Source organism: Cheilinus undulatus, linkage group 20 (genome assembly GCF_018320785.1).
Source record: "Cheilinus undulatus linkage group 20, ASM1832078v1, whole genome shotgun sequence".
Lineage (NCBI taxonomy): Eukaryota > Metazoa > Chordata > Actinopteri > Labriformes > Labridae > Cheilinus > Cheilinus undulatus.
Window position 1 is genome coordinate 2,385,450 of NC_054884.1, and position 17,855 is coordinate 2,403,304.

The following is a 17,855-nucleotide window of genomic DNA, read 5'->3' on the forward strand; positions in this document are numbered from 1 at the left end:
TCTGACGACTGTTTGTTCTTCTGTAACAGCAGAATGACTCGGCTGTGATTCACGCTGAAAACAACAATCACTGAACACTAATGTCAGAAATATGAATCACAGTGCAGATGGGAACGCTTGCTTAATGTTCTCAAAGAAGATTCATCCAGTCGGGAGAAATAACCCTGATGATGTCATAGTGATGTCATCCGTGTCGTTTTGGGACCGGAATCAGGAAACGTGTTTCATAAACCGGACACATGATGTCTTAAAGAACATTCATGGGGGACCACTACAAAGGGTGTCCATTCACTAATAAAAACCCTGTTGCATTGTGGGACATGTAGGATTGAACTGTTTATCATTAAAATACTAAAGATATGAATCAGAGAGCTGTTTGGTTTAGGAACCATGCAGAGTTATATACTCACAGTCAGAAAAAGCAGAACTATAAAAGCATCCTGAGACTTTTTTACAAATCCTCCTGCAGATTAGTTCATGTTCTGGTGGATCCATGAGGACTGGGGTACACAGTACTTGTTCTAATTCACACATCTTCATGAGTTTTCTCTTTTGTTGCTATAATAAAGCCCCACTCTTCCTGCTGCAGACATCCAACATGGAGACGGTCATCACTGGACTCCAGGTTTTAAAGGGTCGTCAGGACTGTGGTGGACTCAGGATGTTTGAGAGGAGGGGTGAGACTGGTACGAAGACCACCTGATGTCAGCAGTGGGCTGAGCTTATAAAAGTTCAGTGAAACTATGAGAAACCCAGGGGAAGGTTAAACATTTTTAATGATGTGGATGTCATTTTTACACCTTGCTAATATAACATGAATCTGTCTGCTTAGACCTTCCATACGTCATGGACTTTATGCCACAGGTGTTTCCAGGCACACCGTCATCAGTGGTGGACTCAGGGTGAAATGATACAGAGGACACCTGCTGTGTGCCGTGGGGCACCAGTGTTTAAAGCTGGCAAACAGTTAAAGTGGAATAGTTTCAAATCCACTTCTCTCCACTTTTAGACATGTGGTTCATCACTGAGAGGAGACCCTGCCCACAGGGAGACCACCCTGAAAGGCTTTTTATCTTTTTTGTCCATTTAAAAGGCAGCTGAGAGACACTGTCACAGAGTGTTCCCTAATGTGTTCACGCAAGTAAAATCATTTGTGCGAGTTGTAAAGTTGATGTAAACACGCGAGTAGACGTGAGTTTGCCTGAAGCAGCATGAATGCTGTGAATGTGTTTTGGGAATCATGCAAATTCCCACCCTCATAGATCTTTAGCTTGAGGATGCTCCAAAGGTTCTCAGTAGGGTTAAAGGTCAGGGGAGGATGGGGGCCACACCATGAGTTTCTCTCCTTTTATGCCCATAGCAGCCAATGACACAGAGGGATTCTTTGCAGCATGAGATGGAGCATTGTCATGCTTGAAGATCATTTTGCTACAGAAGGCACGGTTCTTCTTTTTGTACCATGGAAGAAAGTGGTCAGTCAGAAACTCTAGATACTTTGCCGAGGTCATTTTCACACCTTCAGGGACCCTAAAGGGGCCTACCAGCTCTCTCCCCATGACTCTGGCCCAAACATGACTCCGCCCCCTCCTTGCTGACATCACAGCCTTGTTGGGACATGGTGGCCATCCACCAACCATCCACTACTCCTCCATCTGGACCATCCAGGGTTGCACGGCACTCATCAGTCAACAAGACTGTTTGAAAATGAGTCTTCATGTGTTTCTGGGCCCACTGCAACCGTTTCTGCTTATGAGCATTGGTTAGGGGGGGCTGAATAGTAGGTTTATGTACAACTGCAAGCCTCTGGAGGATCCTACACCTTGAGGTTGGTGGGACTCCAGAGGCACCAGCAGCTTCAAAAACCTGTTTGCTGCTTTGTAATGGCATTTTAGCAGCTGCTCTCTTAATCCCATGAATTTGTCTGTCAGAAACCTTCCTCATTATGCCTTTATCTGCAGGAACCCGTCTGTGCTCTGAATCAGACACTAATTTCTTCACAGTACGATGAAGTCATGCTGAAGTTTTCCTGAAATATCTCATGTTTTCACACCTTGTCCAAGTCATTGCTCTGTTGGAGGCTTCTCAGCAGCAGAGATCCTTTTTCTTTCCCATATTGCTGAAACCTGTGGCCTGCTTAATAATGTGGAACGTCCTTCTTCAGTAGTTTTCCTTTAATTGGGCTCACCTGGCAAACTAATGATCACAGGTGTGTGAGATTGATGTCAGTGATCCAAAGAGCCCTGAGACACAAAACCATCCAAGAGTTTAACTGAAAAACAAAGAATATTTATGACACTAAAATCCAATTTGCAGAATCATTTGGAACCCGGTGTATATGACACAAATTGTCTGTTCTTCCGGTACATGAATGAAACTGAGCTGAGGAGGAGGTGGGAGTTTATTTATTAGTCACTGCAGATAGAGAGCAGCGATCCTCTCAATGTAGTCTAGCTCAGCCATCTTTGTTGACAACTCACTAAAATGCCAGGTACCAGAAATAATTCATTCCATCCCTCCTCTCTTTCTCCACCTTTCAGAAAATGTGTGCTGAAACAAACTGTTCTCAGATTAACCCCTCATGATGTCATGTGGGGAGTTAGCCCCGCCCCCAGCTTCGGTTGGCCCTCCCTGCTTGGGTGAAAGTTCTGCCCTCCTCTCCTGATCCCTGAGGATCCCCTTATGCAAAGAAAATATATTTCCCTATATATTGACTATCAATATATTACTGACTGAAAATTAACATAAAAATATATGTAACTATATAATATATATATATAGAAAATATACAGAATAATATATTGTGTCAATATATTTTGTATTATATTACAATATATTGAAAAATACATAAGGAATTGCCGCTTTCTATATATTGAAAGATATATGACAATATATTTACTCATATATATTAATATATGTAATCATACATTTAGTAATAGACTTCATAGTATATGAATGTATATATGTGCATATATATGCATACATATATTATGAAGTGTATTACATATATTTAGTAATACACTTCATAATATATGTATTCATATATGTATGCACATATAAACATACATATATTATGAAGTGTATTACTAAATATATAATTACATATATTTAGAAATACATTTCATAATATATGTATGTATATATGTATGCACATATATACAAACATATATTGTGAAGTATACTGCTAAATATATAAATAAATATATTAACATATAATGAGTAAATATATTGTCATATGTATTTCAATATATGGAAAGCGGCAATTCCTTATGTATTTTTCAATATATTGTAATATAACACAAAATATATGGACAATATATTTATATTTATATGGGAACATGTATGTACAATATACACAAATATATAATGAATCATATATTTGTAAATATACACACACACACATATATATAACATATATATCTCTATATATAGAGATATATATGTGAATATATATAGTGCATGTGTGTGTGTGTGCAATATGTGTGTGTGCAACATGTTAAAAATAGTACAGACTAATGGGTAACCATTCAAAATAATCTTTAATCCTTTTTTGAACCATACACCAATGCTTCAACACCATATTGTCAAACTTAATACTTATTCTGCCTTGCCATTGGAGCAATTTATTACACTTTAAGCCAGCTTTAAAGGTAAGGAAGGTATTCTGGAAGAAGATACTTGATTGCTGGGTGTCATTCCCTGGTTCTCAACTACCAGCGTTTTGGATCGGTATTCAGCCAGAAAGTATAACCCAAAAGACTGGTATTTTGCGACCTGGGAATTGGACTCATTCATCAACCACCTTCTCCAGAATTTCCTTCCCTACCCTTAAACGTAACCTGATCAAACATTAAAACAAGGCCCTGCATCACAGCATCTGGAAACCATGTAGTGAAAAGTAATATTTAACTGGCCTTGCCATTGGAATAGATTTGAACCATTAACTCTCAAAGATAGCCGATTTTAAAACATAATCAGTTATCACAGACACGGTCCAGAACGTTGAAAGAATAAAAGATGGAAAGGACCGAAATGAACAGTCTGTTATCCTATTTAACAGTCCATCTTGTTTTTTCTCTTCACCTGGTGCCTTAACTCACAGATTCTTGTGTTGATGGATTTTCTTACATCTGATACCTTGGTTCCTGGATAGTGGGTTACAACTGCATCTGCAGAACAGGGCAATAACAAATAGATATGACAATATCCATAATAAATTAAAACATGGGTGGGCTTGGTAAATAAGAGAGGAATGCAGATAATTGAATAGTTTATACATTTTGGCCTGAAGATGGCACTATCAGTGGACAGGACATGAGGTCACTATATTTATTGTTTAATGGTTCATTCTTTACATGCCAATCATTTGTTCATGTAAATCTGCCCAAGAGATTGTGATATATCAAATTTAATATTGGCCTCAGAGTGGTACAACAGGAAATCCTATCAAGTCATGACAAACCCTGATAAATATGAACTAAACTGCAAACTGATATATGAACTCATAGCCCTGGATCCAGATGTTCTCAGACAATCCCAAAACCGTGATATGACAGTGACAGCCCCCTCACTGAAGTCTATAAAAGCATTTTAATGTGAATGTATTAATTTACTGTATGCCAGTTGAAAGTGGGCCTGCTATAGAACATGCTGCTTGGTGCTAAATAATTGGCAAATATAGAGCAGTAGTTCTCAACCATCTTCAGCTGAGACCCCACTCATGTTATTCTGAAAGTGTCAAATGGGGTTTTTTATGTGTCCAATCAGAATTTGTATACCTGCGCTCTTTGATTCTCATGAATATATTCAATTAAATGTATTTTAAGGCAAAAAATATCTATGGTACAGGCAATGTAATGGATAAATATTTTATTTTTTTCTTCAAAACTATTTGGAGACACCTGGAAATGATCTTGTGACCCTCTCAGGAGCACCAATTCCCAGGTTGAGAACCAATGATTTGACTGTATAGCCTTGCAAACTGGGGTTTCAGGTATGTCTACTGTTAGACTAATTTTACAGAGATGGAGTCAGTAACAAACTAATTTGTATTGAATTATAGCTTACTAAATTTCACTGATTTGTTTTTGGAGGAAAGTTGCCTGTGGTTATGCTATTTTTATGAAGAGGTTTTGCATTTAACTGAGGTTTAGGTATATGCATATGCTGCTGACTCAAGTCAAACAATACTCTACTGAGCTGGTATTTTAGTATTTGCTTAACCCATATGATGTGTGTCCTAAAAGTCCTTTGCAATGATTTTGACATTAGGTGCTCATCTGATTCTAACTACTACTATTAACCACAGAAGGCTACTTGTCCTTGAAATTTAGAATAGCTGTCTGAATAATGTATTAATTATTACAAACACACCAAAGCTTGCTGCCAGCTCTGAAAATATAGGAAATCTTACCAAGTAAAGCTTGCAGTTTTTTCCCATCAAGAGCCTGTCGTCGCTCTGCTGTGGGATCAACCTTGTTGATCCCTCCTGTCAGGTTGGACTTCAGGAGAACATCAACACTGAAGAGGCCCATCAGCAGGACTCGTGCCATCCCACTGGCGGAATTTTGTGCTTTTGCAGTCTCCCAACAATGGGATGAGACAGTGGTGGTGCCATCATTCCCCAGTTTCACCTTATTAATTGTGAAAAAAAAGAAAAACAAAATACAAAGAAAATCACCACAAGCAACTGAATGCTGTTTTATGGTTTCATTTCTACCCCAAATGTAGCAACTGCAAAAGACTTACCTCTGAAGGTCTGCAAGGTGTCACAGTTTCTTCCTCACTTTGAATCTCAGAGATGTTGAGCTCTTTGGAGGAATTATTCTTGGTGAGAACCTTTCTCATGTCCACTAACATGGCTGGAATCTCTGGGAAAAAATGTAATTAAAAATATAATATATATTAATATGATGGGAAAAAAAAGTACTTCACTTAGATGTTGTACTTTTGCTGTGTTGCACACTCTGGCCAGCAGAGGGTATGTTTTAATGAATGAGCAGCAGGCAGCTGGCCCTGAGTTTGGTTCCTCTGTTACCTCTTTTCTGGCACTTAAGTATTTTCGTGCCTGTTATGAGTGTTCAGATCAGGCAATAGCATTTTGTTTTCTCTTAACTATGATAAAAGTCCCTAAATAAAAACTTTGGTGGTATCTCATTCCAGCAGAGATAATTGAGTAGCATTTAGTTAACACAGATGAAAACAACTAGGTCTTTTTATACAACGTAATGATCTGAATAATGCTTGTGACACCCGCCAAAGTAATAACAGCCCCTAAACGTAATTAATCACAAACATAATACATGCCCGCAAATGTTAAAGCATTTGGCTACTGCAAATATCATACGTAATTTCCCACAGATTTAATAGCTATTACTTTTGACTTTTCAGCCTGTCAGGGTCTCGGCCATCAACCTGTCCGTGTGCTGTCTGTGGTGCTGAACCGGCAGGCTAATGAAACATAGATGAACCTGCTGCAGAGACATCCCAATTACAACAGGCTTTGTGCTTATGCAATAAATAAATAAATAAATAAATAAATAAATAAATCTATAAGAACAAGATATTTTCGTGCCTCAAATAATTCTGTCAACTGACGAGGAATGATAAAGCTACGTGTGTGTTTGAGAGAGAGAGAGAGAGAGAGAAGGTAAATTTGTGGGAGGTTAATTCCAACTGTGAAAGCTGAAGATTTTTTTACCTTCTTGCCCTCCAAATCTACAAATGCAATAGCTATTACATTTTCAGACAATTAGGTATTATGTTTGTAGTAGGCAACTGTTATAACATTTGTGGGAAATGTATTATGTTTGTTGAATTACTCTATCAAAAGCTGCAGATTTGTATCATGTTTGTGGTTTATTACTTTTGTGGGCTGCACAGTGTTAAAATCCTTACTGTTAATGCTCTCCCATGTTGCTCCTGAATTTACAAGATTAGTAACCCAGCACAGTTGTTTGTAGTGTTAAACATGATCTGTTTCAATGGTGGGTAACTGCAATCACTGCAAAGGTTTGGGTACCAAGCCCATTTTAAGAATGTAAAAACCACTGTTATTGTTGAAGATTACATTTGAAATACAATTCAGCAATTGTATTTATTATTTCTTGTCTCCTGTACTCAACTAAAGGCAACTAATAATTGGTTTGCTGAATGCAAGCCCACCTATTTTCTCGTGTGTAAATGCAGGGTGAAATTCAAGATTCATCTGGCAGCAAAGCCATTTGTTCCTACCACAATAATCTATTTCATGAAATAAAAAGAGGTACACATCAATGAATTTAATCCGTAACAAAAAGATACTTGTTACTATTGAATCTAAAAGAGATACTTACCTTTGACAACCATGTTGCGGAGTCTGGTGTTTTCCTTCTGCAAAGCCTTGACCTGGTTCTGGAGGTCAATGATTTGAGTATTACTTCCATTGCTTGAATATTCTTCTGGACTCTGGAATCCAGGGGTAAGTTGGCTTTCTTCAGAAAGAATTTCTTCCTCAGCCCGTCTCTGAGCTGCAAGTTTGGGCTTCTTCTATGGGATGAAGATATTCAATTTTCATTTTTGATTACTGATGAACTAACACAGAAATACTGCACAAACTGATATCAGTTACAATTTTGCTAATGTTTTTAATTATCAATTCCTTTCTTCTTAAAAAGTAATCAGATTACATTATTTATATGCAGTATACAGCATGGTGTAGCTCACTGACGGAAAATCTATTTCAAAGTAGAATTGCACACTAATGAAATGAAAGAATGTGGAAAGGGCTTGTATAGATGGTAGTGCTGTCTTTGGTCACATCCCATTGTGATCTAGTTCCACCACCTTGTGCATTGTATAGTGGTTCAATTACCTTTTTTGGAATTTCAGAAGGACTTGAATCCTCATCTTCATCATAGTACAGACGTTTTGGTTTCCTGGATCTCTTGTGGTCCTCTGCCATGTCCACTCTTAAAAGTTCTTGCTCAGCAGATTTCAGTGTAGATTCTTTGTCTACAATAATGTTGGAAGATATTATGTTTAATCTCAACGAAATGCCAATAATAAGCACCATTACATATATTTATCATAATTTTAAATAATAATGTGCCCCATTATTGATTTTTGTCATAAGTTGCAATGTTAAGAAAATGTAAAGCTAGATGGACATTGTGCAAATTAAATGTATTTATGGGATATACACTCACCAGACACTTTATTAGGTACACCTGCACAATATAATGTCAGCCTATACAACTGCTCTGTCATAAATTCTACTTCAACTAAATTATTTTGGTTATTGTTATTACTTTTCCAATTTTTGTTGCTGTCATAAAGCTGATCTTCTTTCTGTTTATTATTGAGGTGGTAGTGGGTGTTGGTTCGGAGTGCATTATATCTAAAGGTGTTCCTAATATTTTGTACAATAGATATTCTGCCCCTCATACAAGAGGGGCAGAATATTAGAAACACTGCACAGTTTGATGCAGTCCACACCAACACCCACTATTGCTTTAATAATGAACATTAAGCAGAATCATTAGCTTTCTGACAATGTCAACAACATTTGAAAAGTAGTACGTTTTAGGTAAGTTTTCTTTCTCAGAGCTTATTTTCAGCCATAATTTAAAAAAAAAAAAACTCATAAGGTTTTTGCCAAGTGAACCAGTGCGATGCTAACTTCCAGTTGGCTAACATAAATATGTAATCTCTTACCCACTCTTTAAGATACATCTAAGATGAAATAAATTGCTAATTACTAACAATATTAAATGTCACATTCTTAGCATGCTGGCCCAAAAGTTCTCTAATTTAAACTGGGGTCACTATTAAAATTACAGCTGAACTTACCTGCTAGCTGTATCACCACTGCTTGCTCAACTTGCCATCCGTTGACAGGCTTCTTGGTGTTAGCCATGCGACATTCCACAAGATATGTCTTTGAAATATCAGTCGGGTCAAAGTCAATTATCCATTTTGTTGGTACGATACTAAGCGCATCTTTGTCTGGTCCATTAGCCCAAGACACTAGGGCAAACCGAGTCTTAGACATTTTAATCAGCAACGTAAAATTAACAGTCTTTCTCCCTCCTTTTCCCAAGAGTGCGCCGCACTGCCTGCGTTGTCCCGCCCTACTGTGCTGTGATTGGCTAATATCGTTGGTTCAAAAATCTTCTGTTTTTCGACCAATGACAGCTCACTGGTCCATGTCGTGTCTTTTGTTCACTAGACCAGGATATGTCTCAAGGTCTCAAGGAGAAAAGAATGCACCGACTGAAAAGAAAATATATTCTTCCCGTTACGATAAAACAGAGATTCCAGCGAGAACAAAACGATGGAAAAAAAGGTTAGTGTTTTAGTTACAACCGGAAGTTTTAACTTTATAACTAGTCAAGTTAAAAATAGAAATCGAATGTTGAAATCGGTGCTGAAATTTGCAGGATGATAGCTAATTAGCTAACTTCAGGATATATGGTTACATTAAGATGTGTTCACATGCTGCAGTGTTTATATAAGACGGCGGACAAGGTGAAGATAGTGGATGCTCCGTGACTCTTGTCGGTTGAATGGAGTAATTTTGGCTTTCCAGCAATGAAGCAAGAATATGGTGATAAGCAGGGTTTGACATTTACACCCGCCAACGAGCCAAATGCGGGTGGATTTCGGCCGTGGCGGGTAGCAGCGTGACTCTAAGTAGCCAAGACGGTGGGTTGAATTTATCAGTGTCACAACTTTTGCTTCACTCTGAAAATGCTTGTCTGTTAGCCCTTATGATTTAGGCTTGTTATAGAGAGGCTTTTTGGAACATAAAAGCTAAAATTTACCTCCAAAATAACAGAAAAGTGTCTGATCTCTTCATCCATTCGTGCATTTTTACGCTGCGCCGAGGGCTTTGATGCTGTATGACACACATAAACGCGACACTCACAGACATATATGGACAGGACACACACTCACACTGACATGTCTAAATATTGTTTGATTAATACTCCGTTTGTTTAGGGTGATCTAAATGATAAAAACCTCCGCAAAGGTGTGCATACTTTAAATGTTGTTGAAACTTTTAAACGTTTGTATATTCAGGGTTAAATATAAATTTGCCATAAATCAATATTTAACGGTTTTAAAAGAGAGAAACTCTGAAACTTTAAATCAGTTCACTGAGGCAGTGAGAAACAGAGGCAGAAGGATAAAAGTCTGTAACTGATCACTTAGGAGCCCAAGAGAATTCAACTAAATGGTGTGTTTATTTCTTCTTACATTACACATCAGTTGTTTAATGTTCTCCAAATGTGAGCTTCATGCGCCAATTGTAAGTCATCTATTATTTAAAGAGATATTTTAATTACTATTAGACACATGTATGAAAACATTTCCTCCATACAGTATAGAGCAGAGGACAGGAGAAGTTGGACACTTAATATTCTCTGGTGAAGATTTGTCAGAGTGAAAATTAGAGATGTTCTTGTAATCTGCTGTAGTTTTTTCTAATAAAAAGCAGATTAACAGTATTTTAATTTTAGCATAGACTTGATATCCATTAAGAAAATAAAAATCTAAGAGTTTTGACTCTGAGGCATGTGTCTCCCACTGTCCTCTATCTAGGCTAAATAATGGCAAAAAAATAAAAAAAAAAAAAAAACGCCAAAAATAATCTTGGAAAAAACAAACAAACAAAAATATGCACTTGTTCCAGGCAAAAAATAAGGCAGTTCATTGAAAATAATATACCAACCCAAAACTTAATGAGGACATTATTAATTTACTTTGAGGAAAATTTAATTTCTTATTTTGCCTTTTCATTTCAAGAATGGAGTAGTCATCATTGTTTACAACAACAAAGCACTTTTTAGTGAGATTGAGATTTTATGTTTGTATTTTGTATTGTAGTCTGAATAAGAAAAAAAAACTACAAATAATTAATATTTTCAGAGAGCATTTTATTTTGTACTGAAGACAGGCAGCAATAACTTTTGTATGTTTGTAAGTCTGCATAATGGAAGAAACTAAAAAAATGTATTTTTGCAATCATCTCTGGAGAGACAGAATTTTATGTTTGTATTTTGCACTAGTCTTAAGTTAACTCAATATAACATTTATTCTAACATTCTGCACAGGAGAATGGCAGAAGATGACAAAATACTTGGTTGTTTTGTGCACATAGTTAGGAGAAGACTGAAAAACAAAAGACCAGATTTTGTGGCCTGACTCAGGTGTTTTTAGTTTGTTTCTTAGATAATGTCTTTTTGCTGTAGTTTCAGCCTCAGCAAGGTAGTGATCTACTTGTTAAAAACAGAATTGTTATAATTGTTATAAGCTGAGAGATTTGATTTTGGTTTGTGCATTTTGAGCCGAAAGTATAAAGGTCCTAAGACAAAAGCTTTCAAAACCTTTATGTTTAAGAAATAATAAATAAGAACCAGTGAGACTGTTAAATTTGTTTTCATTCTTTCTTTGTGAAGCTAAACACTCCCACATACTGTCTCCAACTTTTGTAGTCAAATTGTTTTTATCAACAAAAATCCGTTACACAGATCTTCACTGGGTAATTTTTTTTTTCATTTTTTATATTGTATCATGAGTATTTTGTATCGTATCACGAGTTGACTATTTCATTACACCCCTAGTAGGTACACTAAAATAATATAACTGTGTATGTGCTCATTAATAATGAAATTAAAGCAAATATTTAAATTAATGTTAAAGTTACGTTTTTGAGTAAATCATTATCTTTACATGCAATCGATAAAGTAATTCAATAACTTTATAGTGAAGTAACTCGGAAAAGTTCTTTTTTTTCCTTATGTTTGCATTCTCATAGGAAAGCACAGGCAGACGCCAGTATTCAGATTGATACGTCAACCCAGGATTTGGTGAGTGATGAACTTTATAATATGGCAATACAAATTCACACCTTTTTGTAAACCTTTTGGAAAATACAAGTGTCAAGTGGCAGCACATGCTAAAAATGGAAGACAAAAAAAAAGTTTTTACAGTCAATCTTGTATTGCCAGACCCCACTCCTGCACCTGAGGTCATTATCAATATTTTGGAATATGTATGATACTTAAACTGTGACAATGCCTTGCTAGTTGATAGTGTGTGATAATGCGTAATAACTTCATAATATTGCTTTTAGTCTTAAGACAATATTGAAGGTGCACTCATTCCATAGAAAGTGGTTTGGACATGATATGTAGGGAGATCTTTCCTTTTTTTTAATTTTTTAGGCAAGACCCCTTGACAGTTCTGAGGTGTGGAGCCCCCTGAGTGGAAAATCTTCACAAAGTCTACCAGGAACAGCAGAAGAAGCAGATGTTAGTTTCAAAAGCTTACTTTTTTTGTTACCAAGATAGTCATGATACATTATACTAATAATAGCTCAGTGGTGTATTCCCTATGTTTCTGTGTTTTATTAATATTTCAATGTAACACAATGTGTTAAGTTGGTTAGAATGTTGGTATTATTCTCATATAACAGAACCCGAATCCTAATTCCTCTGACCACGAGTCTGACAGTCAATCCAAAGATGCACATGATGTCACCCACTGTGCCGTAAGTATAGTCTACTTTTTCTTTTCTTTGTTTAATTGCACTTTCTTCATATGAGGATGTTTTTTGTCCAATAATATTTTAAGAATTAACAAAGTTAGAACTGAGTAACTCTGATCACATGCAGGCTGTTTTGTAAACTGTGTATGGTTATTTATTGTGTCATTTGTTTTCTAGATAACTGATGATGATTCTGAAGCTTGGGTTCCTCTCAGTGGACAACAAAGTCTGTCAGGAGCAGAAGCCTCTGTAAGTTTCAGTCATGTGATGTCTAGATAACAGCATATTCTGTAGAAATGCTAATAATTGTAGCAGAAATCTGGCCTGTGTTTGCAACAACATAGATTAATATATATATATTAAAAGGTTGATAGGTTTTAGGTAAGCTTGGGTGGTATCTTCTTCTTATGCCTTCATACTTTTTTTGACATTTTGCCAGGGTATAATGGCGGAATTTGCATGAAACTGGTGTAGAAAGACTCAACTTGTCTTTACTACATTGCAGATAGTAGTCCCTTACTGGAGGCAGTGCCGATTATCATAGTGACACTGTTCCCGTAGTTGAGAAACAGCACACAGTTCAAGAGTTTTAATTTGATTAAGAGAATCTGCAACTATAACAAACTGTAGCCTAGACTGTAGCTGCATTTACTGCCAATGTGAATTCACCATTACTCTCTGCCACTCACTTAGCTGTTACTCATGTACTGTGACACACTACTCTGACCAGTAGTCTGCTGTGTTTGCTGGCTTACCTGTATCATCTTAGCACTCGTAAGCAGAGGCATCCTTTTTATTAGCTAGTCTTGTAACTTTGTCTCAGATGACATGTTTCTCGGCTCAGCTGCTAGACTGACCTGTGTGGTGGCGTGTGCCGCACACTACAACACATTGCCTCAACACAGCATCTCAGAAGAGCATCTGTATTTTTGTCAGTATTGAAAATCATACTATACCCTGGTTTAATGTAATACTGAAACAGTCAAAGCCTAGTTTCGGGTCATTGTCTTTAATTACCTCAGCCAAGGAGGTTATGTAATTGGGAGGGTTTTTTAGTTTGTTAGCAACATAACTTGAAATGTTATGCACAGATTTTGATGAAATTTTCAGGAAATGTCACAAATGGCATAAGGAAGAACTGGTTAGATTTTAGGAGTGATCCGGATCAAATTAATTTTACGAGTAAATCACAGCATGGGGGGACTGGGCTGGGACTTCGAGTGCTTTTCTAGTTGTATTGGCTCTTGACAACTTCACTAAAATAATGTGAAAACAATTTCAGACATTTTATTGTTGTTCAACAGAACCTGAATCGTAATTCCTCTGACCATGTCTCTGGTGATGGTTCTGAAGATGGACATGGTTTTGGTGACTTTACCCTAAGTACCATGTATCTTTCACCTGGTACTAATTTGAGATCAGACAACATTAAACAAACTGTTTTATTAATGCAGCTTTAATATTTAATGCCATCTTCAACCTTTGCTTGCCTGGCTTAACCCTTCCAACTCAAATTTACAGCGATGTCACATGCATGCTGTGTGCTAGCTGCAGCTCTGTTGAAGCCATATCACACTTATATTGAGTGATACCTTCAAAACCAAGATGCCATTGTTTTATGGCTGCAGCTTTGCATCAAGAGAAAACGTGCATTGGAAACCTTGGGAACTAGAATTCAAAAGAAAGGCATGTGGGTTTAAACATCAAATGATGAACCTACAACTTGAATTAACTTGAATTAACCTTAACCAAGGATTAAAGAATGAGTCATACCTGTTCTCATGTGGGGGAAAAAGCTAAATTGTAAACAATGATTAAGGGGATCTTCACGCTTTTTTGTTGTTTAGTAGCCTATATAGGCTAACACATTTATTGTTGTTATTTATATATGTAAATGGTTGTTTTAAATTATATTTTAGAGGACATTCGACAATCTCTCTGAATCTTGGACCCCTCTTAGAGGACAGCAGTGTCTTTCGGGAGAAGAAGTCTCTGTAGGTATCAATTGAAATGTGTGTAGATGATCAGTAAATACTTGATTCAAATCAAAGCATAAGCCTGTCCTGTCCTGTGAATTTGTGTGATGAGGTGTTTCATTTTGAGATTAGTAAAGACTTAGTTATTGTTGTCACAAAACAGAACGTGATGGGCCGTGATGATTCAGACCATGACTTTGAAAACTTCTCTGAAGACACTCTTGATGCTCAACCCACCACTGTAAGTAGAAAGGAAAGTATATGAATGGGTTAGTTTCACAAATGCTGTAAGTCACAGTTAAATTCAGCAGATTTAGTTTTACAAATAAGACATCCTGTTTTGTTTTGTTGTTCTCACAACAGAACTTGAATCCGGTAAGATTAATCATTTGGGCAAGTTCAAACAGTTGCTGAAGCATTGAGCCTTAGATGAACAGTTCAATCAAAAATGAAAATTTTGTCATGATCTGTTTACCCCATGGCCACTTGAGACAGAGCCATGTCTTTTTCCATACAACATACAGGAGGTAGCAGCATTGCTTCTAAAACCACCTGATATTGCTCTTTAAATTTAGGAATTGATTTAACAATAAAAGAAATAGACTAAAAAAAAAAAGCAATGGCATGGATGCATTACATAATCCATGGGCCTTGGGGATAACAAGTTTTTGATGGGAACTACTTCCTGGTGAAAAGCACTGGTAAAACCTATATATTTGCCTACAACAAATTAGCGGTGGATAGATGCAGTTTGCTTGTGCTCTTTAGCAGTGAAACAGTTCCCAGTGAGACTTATTAACACCCAAAGGAGGCAGAGTACACCAGGTATCATGGCCAGGTAAATTGTTGCTGTTGCGAACCCTGTCAAATTACACAGAAGGGGTTTTGGAAGGACTGCTTCAGGGTTTGCATTTAAAATCATTGCTGTTGTCCCACTTTGCAAGTTGAAGGGTTACAAATCCAAATTCTCAAGTTTCTTGCTTTTTGTATAAAAATTGGTAAGTTCCATGAGTCCTAAAAACCCAGGAAGTTCCTCTGAAATGTTAATTTCCTATTGTGCAAAATAATTGCATTTGTAAAAGGTTTATGATGACATAGGTATCACAAATTTTGTGTCTATGTATAGTCATTTTTGTTTTATTATAGTTCTGGAATATTCAAGATCAGAATTGCTTTTTTTTCTTTTTCCCTATTACAGAGCCTGCAAGCAGACCGTGGTGAAGTTACGCCCAGATATTCTACATCCCCACTCTTGTTTGAAGATGAATGTTCCACAGAATTTGATCTTCACTCCAGTGACCCACAACATTTGAGCCCAACATCTCAGTCATCAAACAACTTAATTCCTGATGACTTGGATGAAAGTGTCGACAGCAGTGTGTTTGAAACCAGGCAGTCTTTTGCTGACTCTGAATCTGTCTTTGTTCATGGAGAACAATTTTCCAGTGTATATGAAGATAGTACTGATGAGTCAATAAATGAGGAAACACATCTGCCAGAGTTCAATAATGAAGAGTTTCCTCAGGTAAACAAAGAGCCTCTATACACTGGTTCACAAATAACCAAAGCTCAGAGTTTTTTACTCATACTTTCATTTGTTTTGAGACACACGCTCACTGGTGTGGCTCTCTCCGATCTTCTGGATTTGATTAATATTCACTGTCCAGAAAACACTCAACCTCAAAGCACCTGTTCTTCAAAGAATTTAAGCCAGTACAAGGTCACCTACAATGTCACATATACTGTCCAAACTGTGAATATTACATTGGGGACAGAGTTAGTGAGGGCCAGTGTACTGTGTGCAACACAATGTGGGATAAAAACAGTTCACTGAAAAATGGAAACTTCTTCATATATTTACCAATCCAAACACAGCTGGAACATCTTCTCCAAAGAGAAGATATCAGAGATTGTCTCAAGTCAGGAAAAGGCACATGTAGTTCTGAAAATTATGAAGATATATATAGTGGTAAAATGTACCGTAATCTGAACAAAAATGGAGGCCCACTTGATTGTTCTCAAGGATACTCCTTAACACTCAACTGTGATGGAGTGCCTGTATTTAAATCATCACTCTATAGTATCTGGCCATTGCAAGGGATGGTAAATGAGCTTCCTTACCCTGTACGCAAAGAAAATGTTTTACTTTTTGGCTTGTGGTTTGGCAATAAAAAGCCAAATGTTAATACATTTTTAAAGCCATTCACTCTAGAGTGTCAGAAGTTGTCAACTGTGGGCTTCAAGTTGAAAAGAAACAGCATTTTGGAACAGTGTAGAGTTGTAGCAGCTCTTATGATGTGTGATTCAGTTGCCAGGCCTGTACTGCAAAACATGACCCAGTTTAATGGTCAATATGGGTGCAGCCTCTGTCTGCATCCTGGTGAACAAGTTCAAAAGGGAAATGGTACTGTTAGGGCATACCCATACAAAGAAGTTCCAAAAAGGGACCATGCGTCAACTATAAGTGATGCAAGGGAGGCTCTACGGACCACAAAACCTGTGAGGGGTGTTAAAGGACCCACTTGTCTTATAAACATCCCACATTTTGACATTATATCTGGCATGCCTCCTGACCATATGCATAATGTACATCTTGGTGTGGTTTGGCAAATGGCAAGCATGTGGCTGGACAGTGAAAACCACGAGAAACCTTATTATATTGGGAATAAAGTGTCTGAACTTGATCAACAACTCTTAATAATTAAGCCTCCTTGCAGTGTGACGAGAGTGCCCCGATCTCTTCAGCAACGGAGATTTTGGAAGGCTAGTGAGTGGCAGAACTGGTTACTCTTTTATAGTGTCTTTGTGTTGAAAGGAATTCTTCCCCAGATTTTTTACCAGCACTGGTTAGTCCTTGTCACATTCATGTTCTTACTATGCAAGGACATTATTACAACAGAAGAGTTAAAAAGATGCGAGAAACTGGTTGTAAATTTTGTCAAACAGTTTGAAACACTCTATGGAAAGCCTAATGTGTCATTTAATGTACATTTATGTCTTCATTTGCCTGAGTCTGTAAAGAATTGGGGACCTTTGTGGGCCCATTCAGGATATATTTTTGAGTCATTTAATGGGGAAATTCTTAAAATGTTTCATGGCACTCAGTGTGTTCCGTTACAGATAATGAGGGAATTCACATACAGACAAGTATTGCCTCTTTTGAGACATGATGCATTAAGAAATGCTGTGCCAGAATGCATCCAGCTGTATAACCATTTAACTGGTCAAAAAAGACTAAAGCAGTTTGAAAGAGTAGCAGATCAGGTTGTTACGCTGGGTTTGCATTATTCACGAAAACTTACCAGTGAAGAGATACTGGTCATGAGAGAGCAACTTTCAGTCACTGTGGC

The 17,855-nt window shown here is 37.1% G+C and overlaps 1 protein-coding gene across 1 annotated transcript; it reads left to right on the forward strand.

Moving 5' to 3' along the window:
* Nucleotides 1-598: 598 nt before the first annotated feature.
* LOC121528529 lies at nt 599-17,273 on the forward strand. Its single transcript, XM_041816030.1, has 10 exons — nt 599-686; nt 833-902; nt 11,798-11,849; nt 12,207-12,293; nt 12,458-12,532; nt 12,707-12,778; nt 14,449-14,523; nt 14,669-14,746; nt 15,704-15,881; nt 17,251-17,273. The coding sequence occupies exons 1-10, from the start codon at nt 599-601 to the stop codon at nt 17,271-17,273; spliced, it is 798 nt and encodes a 265-aa protein (XP_041671964.1).
* The last annotated feature ends 582 nt before the right edge of the window (nt 17,274-17,855 follow it).